Raw genomic sequence first — 10,498 nt, 5'->3', positions numbered from 1 at the left:
TCCTGAGGTCCAGAAGATCCTCAGCTACATGCGCGACATAACGTGTCGATTCTGCTCAGATGTCAACTGTGTCCCAAAACCAATATCAAGGACCAGCTACAACAGTTTGTAAATCACCTTGGCCCAGGAGAGCAGATAATGAATTTATGAAACGCTTCCCAACAAAATCTGTGCACCCATCAAGGCCAGAGGGGGTTACAATGGCACACTTGTAAGTGTTACAATACAGCCAAGTTCTTCATACATTTGACTTGAATTCCTAATCACTTAAATAATATTACACACTCTCTAAATTCATGAAGTTTCATTCAAGTTTCTTCTCCCCTTTTGAGCACTCCATTTTTTTGTAAGGCAGTGTATACTGAATTATCGAAAGCTGAAATTTACATTTTTTTTAAATTTTCGTATTGGTTTCTGCCTGATTATTTTCTGCAGCTTAAAGTGGTATTGGTATAATTAGTTTTATGTATGTTGGAAGTAAACAAAGTATACCATATTTTGCAAGACAATCTTTCTGATTTCCTCATAGGGAAATGATACAGATTACTAGAGGCTCAGTACAAACAACTGTTGTTGATGTATTCAGCATCAGGAGGTCTTCATCGTTATCACTATTGAGTAAGTGTTCCCTCTTTCATACAAAGTTTTTTTTGTACGTATGATTTTGTCAAAGTGCATCCCAAACTTCTGGTCTGGCAGTGTGTATTACTAATCTAAAGTATATAACTGTAATTGAAGCAAATAAGCCATCAATATCACTAGTTGACTGGCTAAAATCTTTTAAAGTTCTTATGATTCAGAAGTCATCTGTGGGGAAGAGTGCCCTTTTTAATGCTTTACTATTTATTAATCACAGTGCTAAGATGTCTGTCATCTCTTTATAACCACCATTGGAAACATCGTAAAATAGCTCAACTACAATGCATTGATAAATTCACTGCAAAAAAAAGCATCACCAGAAAACTATGATAAAAGGAAAAAGTCATGATGTTGTATAACAAAACAGATGTAGAATAAGTGAGACACTTTTCTTCACAGATCGTTGAAAACAAAATGAAAAGACAAAATTGTTGACACAAACGTCGACATCTAAGGTATGTCTTGTTTCATAGTTGAAATGATTCCCAGCATAACGAGTAGTACAAGCTAACCCTAGTCTCACGATGGTTTCATCAGTTAGATTATTTACAGTTTTTTCAATTATACTGCTATCAGAGATCATTTTCTACCAAAATTCTGTTTTATGAATAATTTACTTGACATTTTCAAATAACTTAAAATATATCAGTTCTGCAATTTTTCTCTACAAAGAAATTCCCAATTACCATTTGTTTCTGACACAGTTATTTTTCAAGGGAATAAGATATGGATTGAATACATGCATATATGGCAATCAATCTCATTTCAGTAATAAAGTGTTTATTATTTCAGAACACAAATTATTTTGAAACCGAATATAGTTAAATCACTTAAGTACAGTAGCAGTTTGTTATTTTTTTTCTGACACTTAACATACGCTTACACAAAGTTTAACTGAAACACTTCGGTACAAAACAACACAAACATGTCAATTTTAGACACTTTAAATATTACATTTATGAAACTAAAAATGATGTATTTGAAAGGAATAGGCTATGTAAAACTGTTCCTGCAGTTTCTCCTTCAAGATTTCAGTGGAGCAATCAGATATGAATGTGATTGTCTACAGAACCGTATACTGGTGTTGAAAATTATAGTTGTTGCAGAGTCATTTTATTTTGTGAAAGAAGTTGCTAGTGGGTTGTACTGATATACAACAAAAAGTTACAATTTAACACATAACAAATTCTTTTATTTGCAAATAGGGAACAAGAAGCAACTGTAATCTAGAGATGCCACATGCAGACACCAATACATTGCAGGGGTTTATTAGTTATCACCATCATTTTACAATATCATTAAATTTAAGGTTTGATATAAAACAATGACTTTATTTCGGTGCATATGCATGCAAAATCGCTCTGTTATATAGGACAACACCTCCACAATCGAAAGCATATGAAATGTAATGTTCATACATATAAATATATTTGTATTATATACTTATATGGTTTTAGAATCAGAACTAAATTTGCCTAATTTGAGAGAAATTATAAAAATCATAAAGAATAAACATTAAAGTACCAGTACTCAGCATAAAGAGCTAAATAAAGGAAGTTCTAAAATTATTTTCAAAAGCTTGTAGAAAAATCTATGTGTAAACAGACATTACAAATGGTACAACAATACGCAGTCCTTACTGGAAAGTTATTACTTTCGCGCTTTCGGATTATTATTTGTTTTGACTGATAGTTTTCTTATACTGTGTACCATAAGTTAATGTTGGGTGTTAAACCTTAGACATGCAGTAGATGAAACTATGGAAAATTATAACAGCATGCTCAAAATCCCATACAATTAATTACAGTTCCTCTATTTAATACTAGACTGTTATTGTGCAACACTGACAATATACAGAGGATAATGTTTTACATTACTACGGCAGATATCTGAAGAATGGGTTTTAGAAATAAGAAGCCAGTTTTGTTTTATGAAATACTACCATGTACAAAGAGAATTTGTTCCTTTTACTCATTTAAATGCATGTAATAACAACCATTTACAAGGAATTACGAAGCCTATTACTTTGTTTATATATATATTTGTAATATAGATAATATTGTAATTATTTACTACAAGATGATTCGTGTGTATTACATTAAAATCAAGTTCACAATCATTTCAATATGCCTCTTTTCACTCAATCATAAATAGCTACATAAAATCTTTTCTGAACGAAATTTATCATCCCATTCACACATTTTAATTTTTTTGTACACATCAAGTATGCAGTTGAAGGATGTCAGATATCCGTCTTATTAACTGCAGAATGCTTTAATTTGCAGTTTATTTCGCTCTTGCATTTGAACAGTAACTACTTCAACTTTCACAATCCAGGTAAGCTATCTAATTTAATTTGCACTGTCATACAGAAAGTCACCTTCACAAGTCGTCTTTCCACTCACACAGTGTTTAAAAGATGTATAATAAGTTATAATTAATAAGTATGTTATTATATTCATACAGTCAGTTGTATTAGTTCTGTCTCGTAGATATATTCATTACACATCACCTTCCCGAAAATCTAGAACCAGTTTCAAGAGCTTCTACGATATGTGGTCTCCATCTGCTACTAGTTCTTAGAAATCGGACGCAATAGTTCATCTCCAAAACTTAAGCACAATCAATCAACGCCCGTTAAGTAGGAAAAGCTTGAAAACATGTTAAACATTTCAATGCATTTTATTACTTCTAACCAGCCTTTGCTGTGTAAGTAAAACGATAGTTTTACCGACAATGCATGTAACAGCCTTCTTTATAACTTAAGTATTTCATAATAATAACAGTCACGTAAAAATTTTTTCTGTTTACAACCACTCGGCAACGCTATTTCTTAAGTCCGCATGCCTTTCCCGGCCCCAGTACAAGTGTTACAATTAGCAGCAAGCAATTGCAACCTTCACAGGGGCCATTTAATGTACGTATCAAGACATCTCGTCGTATCCGTCGGTGGAAAACACATCGTGAAATAAATAAATAAATGTTAATCTGATAAATACATGTTTCACTGTTTGGTTGTCTCTGCGTTTCATCGAACTGAATAGTAAGTCGCCTGTGGAACCAAATCATATCAACTGGAAACGCTTTCAGCTAACCCACAGTCCATATAACACCATACGCTAAGCCACTGTGTGTCCAATTTGTTGGTCGGCACTTGCGGTGGCGTACGATTTCACACTGTAGTTACAGAGTTCTATGCTTCCGTTTCTTCTCAGACTTAAAAACAAGATGTCTTTCTTCCCGTACTGAGGCAGTGCTTACCACTAAACTCGTACCTACGTTAAAACTGTGAGATCTACTAACTTCCCTCTTCTGTTTTCGCAAAATCACTATGTAGCGTTAAGTTGCATTAACACTGTCGCAAAAATCAAAGGCAACACAATCATCGTAAGACGTAACCGGCGTCCAGCTGGTGGATGGTACGTTACTGCCCCCACTGGCCGAACTAGGTTGCGCTCGTGAACAGAACTGAATTCTTGTAGTATCCAGCACGTGATTCTGAAACAGAAGAGAAAACTTCCATCACTCTAAACGTCATTGAATTAGTTTTTTCTATTTCGCTAAAAACGGTTTTGAACATAGTATAATAAAATACAAGCTCACTATTGAATGGGAAGTAATTAAATTAAAATGTTTTACTAATTTAGTCTTCCTTAATTATGAATCATTGCTGGTAAGCACATGTTTGCCAAATAATGAAATGGTTCAAATGGCTCTGAGCACTATGGGACTTAACATCTATGGTCATCAGTCCCCTAGAACTTAGAACTACTTAAACCTAACTAACCTAAGGACAGCACACAACACCCAGCCATCACGAGGCAGAGAAAATCCCTGACCCCGTCGGGAATCGAACCCGGGAACCCGGGCGTGGGAAGCGAGAACGCCAAATAATGAACACGGCTGTCAAACACAAGTGTCTGTACAAGAACTGTAAATTTAAAAGAGTAGCCACTTATAACTTTTCAGAATTTTTTGTGCACACCCACAGTGATTTGTTTCAGACCTGAAAATCCCTTTTTCAGGCGACTATTAAACAATTATTCGTTCTCTTTCCGTTTAGGGGTTCAAAATACAATACTGCTCTATTCATTATGAATTTCTTTCAGGTCTGAAATAAGTGATGGTGTATCTTTAAATACAGATTGCAGATAATCTGCGGCTGGTTGCAGGTTCTAAATATAAGATATTTTTTATAAGAAAGTTTTTTGTCGTAGTAATATTACAAAGAATTTTGAGCGATTTTACCAAGTAGTTTGTATACCGTGAAATTAACGTGAAAATGAAATTCACTCTATTTTGCACTAAAGATGCATTTGATTACTTTTTTGTGTGATACGAAATTGGGATACATAAATTACTAGGCTATGCCGACAAATCAACTAGTGATAAATAGAACATAAAACTAGGCGAAAGTAACAGATGAGCTATACAGATACACTGTTCAACTAACGGATAAGATGAGGAGCATTTTATGGAACTTTTCAGTGAAGTATACTACTACACTAACAAAAATTGAAGGAAAGCGTTATAATTTTTGTAATGTTGTAGACATAGTTATATCACCTGAGGACGTGCCTAAACTGATGTGAAACCGATCGTGGATTCAATAAACTTTCTATAGCCTGAGTGGCGTTTGTTGCTTCGTATAAAAAAGCCTGCTAAGATCAAACATTGCCCTTAATTTGAGAAAGAAATTTCTGAAAATGTGTGTCTCGAGCACAGTGCTGTATCGAAGTAAATCATAGAAAATGGAAAACTGGAAAAGGAGAGATTCGAACCGTTTGAGATGAGATGCTACATAAGGATGATGAAAAGTAGGCGACCTGATAACAAATAGAGAGGTTCTCCGCATAATCGACGAGGAATAGTAATTATGAAGAACAATAACAATAAGAGGGGACAAGATGATGGTCATATGTTAAGACATCATGGAATAAGTTCCGTGATACTAGATAGAGGGATGCAGAGGTCACAAACTATAGGGGAAGACAGAAACTGGAATTTATCCAACAGATAATTGAGGATTTCTTTTGCTATGTCCGTCGTTGCGACTGACGGTCTGCGAGACTTCGGTAGTTCACTTAAGTAATAAGATGAAACACCTACAGCAGTCGTTTTGAAGTTATTTTATTGTATGGCCACCAGTTTCAGTGACTGATTACACCAGGCCTTAAGTGACGCTCAGAGACTAACTACAACGTATACACGATTCCATAAGTGGCCAACCTCTATGAAGTGGCTTCCGTAGAATACTTTACAGAATACTTTGCAGTGTAGACACAACATCGCTTGTATAGTTTCCTACGGAAGCCACTTCATAGATATTGACCACTGATAGGATCGCGTATACGGTTGAAGTTCAAACCCTCAGCGTCATTTAAGGCTTGACATTGATACAATGAGTCGCCGAAACTTCTTTCAATACAATAAAATGATATTAAAACGACGGCTGCTGAGGTTTCATTTTATTAAGTACGATGGTCGTTCGATAAGTAATGCACCACATTTTTTAAAACCATTAATATTCATAGACAAATGTCCTTGTTGGTGCTTCACATTTGATGTTTGTTCTATGCGCAGGTGAAGTTCATATTGTTCAAATGGCTCTGCGCACTATGGGACTTAACATCTGAGGTCATCAGTCCCCTAGAACTTAGAACTACTTAAACCTAACTAACCTAAGGATATCACACACATCCATGCCCGAGGCAGGATTCGAACCTGCGACCGTAGAGGCCGCGCGATTCCAGACTGAAGCGCCTAGAACCGCTCGGCCACAACGACCGGCTGCCGGTGAAGTTTCGAACCAATCTGGCAGATGGCAGAGCCGTAGTACAGCGTCAAAATGGCGTCTACATATGACTCACGTTACAAGCAGCGTGCTCTTATTGACTTCTTGTGTGCAGAAAAAGAAACCGTGGTAAACATCCATAAACGTTTGTGTGCAGAGTATGGCGAAGCTGCAGTTGACAGGAGTACAGTTGGGCGATGGGTAAAGAAAGTTACAGACTCAGGAAATGTAGAGCTCCACGACCAGCCAGACTCGGGACGTCGTGTCGCAGCCACTGCCCCAGACATGCTGAATCGTGCTGATGCTATTATTCGTGCCGACCGGCGCATCAAAACTCAACAATTGGCTCTACAGCATTGTAAGTGCGTCTACAATGGTCGACACTCTCGAATATTTAAAGGCGTGCTCACGATGGGTTCCACGAATGCTCACGGCGGACCACAAGATTCAAAGAAAGGCCATTTCATCTGAATTGTTGGAGCGGTTTGAGACCGGTGGAGAGATTCACTGCGGGGAACACACTTTGAAGACGACGAGGGCGCCAGTCATACAGTGAAAACACGGCTATGCCTACAGGGCAAAAGCTTTTCCCAGCAGGAAATACATGCTCTTACACATCGTTGGCGTACGGCCATAGAACGTGATGATAACTACGTAGAAAAACAGGACATGGACAAGACATGTTGATGTATAAAATTACAAAATAAGCAGCAACCAGTCGCAAGATCATGTTTTCCTTTATTTACTTATTTACTTTTGCAAATCGATTTCAACTGATTAACAGCCATCATCGGTGTATGTTCCCTGAGTAATAACACTGTCTTAAACAGACGTCTGTTAATCAGTTGAAATCGATTTGCAAAAGTAAATAAAGGAAAACATGATCTTGCGACTGGTTGCTGCTTATTTGGTAATTTTATGGTTCAAAATGGTTCAAATGGCTCTGAGCACTATGGGACTCAACTGCTGTGGTCATCAGTCCCCTAGAACTTAGAACTAATGAAACCTAACTAACCTAAGGACATCACACACATTCATGCCCGAGGCAGGATTCGAACCTGCGACCGTAGCAGCAGCGCGGCTCCGGACTGGAGCGCCTAGAACCGCACGACCACCGCGGCCGGCTAATTTTATAGTTTACGGTCGCTGCACAACTTGGGAACCATAAGGAACCCACCATTCAGATGTTGATGTATATTGTCACCAAATTCTGACTCTTAACAATAAACATGTTCTGAGAAAAAAATGTGGGGCATTACTTATTGAATGACCCTCGTAATAACTGAGCAGGCTGGGTGTAAGTGCTTCTCTGAGATTAAAAGATTGGCATGAGAGAGGCTGATAACCCCAAAAAGGACCAAAAAAAGGCAAAAGAACTTCCATTTATGCACCCTACGGGATTCATAAACCCACTGTGGTCCGATAGGCTAAACAACTGAGGGCATCCTCCAGCATGGTACAGCTCTGCGCCGACTGTCTTCCAGGCAGGCTGCACAGTTTGAGGGCAAAAGAAACACGGCAGTACAAGGACGTAGCGGGGAAGACATCACGTCTGCAGCGTGACTCCTCTAGTCCCGTCTCGTCTACGCCGAGTCGGCGTGGCGCCGTGATTGATAGTAAGGTAGCGAGGGGTGGGCGGGGGTTGGGGTGGAGGTTCAGAGCGAGCGGCGGCGGCGAATATCGCGCCGAGCCGGCCGGCCCAGGAACAATGATTGATGAAAGATCATCCTTCGCTCGCAACAAAGCGCCACCAGTGGCGGCGCGCCGGGAAAAAATAGCGACAAGCAGGGGACGGGGGACGGCGGCGGGGCGCGCGCTGTTGCTAAGGCGGCGGCCGCTTCTTCTGGCGCGCCGTAATTAAACTAAAGCACCAAGTCATTATGTCGGGGACCGCGCTTCTTGTAAGACGCCGGCTGCCTTCCCTCCACACACACACACACACACACACACACACATCGCCGACTACAAAACTGTTTCATTTTTTTTCTTTCCCCTCTCGTTCCCTGCCGAAAGTTGAGGTCGCATCCTTGGACAAGACGGGTAAGCTACCGTGACATCCGAGCGGAGATTAGCCGCATCGAGCACCAACAGTGAGAACGATTTTTCGGTACCCGCCGCAGGTAAACAAAAACTCACGATACTCGGCTTCTTTTACTATGTTGGTAGCGATACGTAGTCCGCATCAAATTACAGAAGAAGCTCTCTAGGGAAATTGACATTGGTTCAAATGGTTCAAATGGCTCCGAGCACTATGGGACTTAACATCTGAGGTCATCAGTCCCCTAGAACTTAGAACTACTTAAACCTAACTAACCTAAGGACATCACACATATCCATACCCGAGGCAGGATTCGAACCTGCGTCCGTAGCGGTCACGCGGTTCCAAACTGAAGTGCTTAGAACCGCACGGAATTGACATTGTCCTGAGCGGCAGGACAGAGACTTTCCTTGTTGCAATGTCGGACATACAGGTCTCCTCCATTTAGAACTGTGGCCAAGTCAGCGATGGCCAGTAGACGCTCGAACCCTCATCGTAATTGACGATACGGTATGTCAACCACCACCGACATCACAGTGGTGCGTATGTTGCCTCCTCCTGCTACACAGTCAACGACCTATCGATGCCACTCAAAGAGATACTGGCACCTTTGCGAAAATTTCCGAGACACCAATATCAGCCGGTAATACGGTAGGCGAGACTCAGGTACTGTCAAACAATAATCGTCTATTTGCGGAAATCTTTACGTTTGGCTGCTGGAGAAGTGGCTGTCATAGTATTTAACGATCCTGACAGTCTACAATTTATATTAGCTTTTAGGACAGAAGTACAATATCTACACTTATTTGCTACATTTATTTATATTTTATTTTTTCTTCATTAGTTTTTTCAGATCCCAACCCCATTCTCGAACGCTCATTCACGTGAAAGTTGCAATCAAATTTCAATACACAGTGACAAAATAAAATTGGCCGGAAGATACTGAATGCACCTAAAGATAGGCAACCCAACTTACATCACCCGCTTCAGGTAAGGATGATGTAAGGTGGGTTGGCTATCTTAAGGTGCATCAAAAATTTTCTGGGTTAGTTTAATTTTGCCCACTCTGTATAAATAAATAAAATAGAAACAACGTGTAAATGTAAAACTTCTATTTCCAAAACCAATATTGTTTCGAAAACTGGTGTAAAAATAAAATTCTCGTAAAGTTATGGACACGATCTTGAAATATACAGTCTATAAATATGTTGTAAATACAAGTCTCATCTACTAATGTCAGTCTGCAGTATTTACAAGCACTAAATATAAATTTCTTCAACATTATCGTCGTAAATGCCTCTGTGATGTACTGAAAACTTCCAGAATCGATCTTCAACTCTACAACGGAGTGTATAATGATATGAAACTTCCGAGAAGATTAAAACTGAGTTCCGGACCCGGTCTCGAAGTCGGAACCTTCGCCTTTCGTGAACAGTGTTCGTACTGACTGAACTATCCAGGCACGTCTACCAACTGCACCTCACAGCTTTGCTTCTGCCAGCATCAGGCAAGGTTCCGAGTTCAAACACCGGTCTGTCACACAGCTTCAATCTGCAAGGAAGCCTCATTCTGAAAATTACGTTGCAGGATTAACGGACAACCGGCGTTGTGTTAGTACAGAAATAGAGGGTATATTAGAGCTACATCCACTCCAGTGTGTTTGGAATGTGGCTGTGTATGCATCCCAAAACATGTTTCGTTCTCTAAACCAAGTAGGTGCCCGGCGCCAAGCTGGAGAGCAAAAGAAGAGGTTAATAGCATCTAAAATAACTTGAATCAATTTAGAATCATCACAGACAACTGGGGCACATGCTCCCTTGATAGGCTAAATTGAAGAGAAACCATTTATCGAGAAAGAACAGACACGCTTTACAACATGGGGAAAGTGAGCAAGAAGAAAGCTCAGAACAGCTTTGAGGGTAAACAGCAAGTCATGAGCTCTTTCTCCCATCTAAGATCGCGACCACTGCGGTGTTGTTCGCTCATGTTGTAGGTTTATCAAATGCCTAACAATTCATTCATAAGAA

At 39.5% G+C, this 10,498-nt stretch overlaps 1 protein-coding gene across 1 annotated transcript in view; it reads right to left on the bottom strand.

Annotated features, from left to right (window-relative positions):
• Nucleotides 1-1,474: 1,474 nt before the first annotated feature.
• LOC126416868 (uncharacterized) overlaps nucleotides 1,475-10,498 on the bottom strand; it is a 79,400-nt gene continuing 70,376 nt past the window's right edge. Inside the window, exon 4 of the mRNA XM_050084752.1 lies at nucleotides 1,475-4,137. Within this exon, the coding sequence (XP_049940709.1) occupies nucleotides 4,085-4,137 (53 nt within the window). The 3' untranslated portion in view covers nucleotides 1,475-4,084. The remainder of the gene's footprint in view (nucleotides 4,138-10,498) is intronic.

Source organism: Schistocerca serialis, chromosome 8 (genome assembly GCF_023864345.2).
Source record: "Schistocerca serialis cubense isolate TAMUIC-IGC-003099 chromosome 8, iqSchSeri2.2, whole genome shotgun sequence".
Lineage (NCBI taxonomy): Eukaryota > Metazoa > Arthropoda > Insecta > Orthoptera > Acrididae > Schistocerca > Schistocerca serialis.
This window is presented reverse-complemented; position numbering and strand designations above follow the sequence as displayed.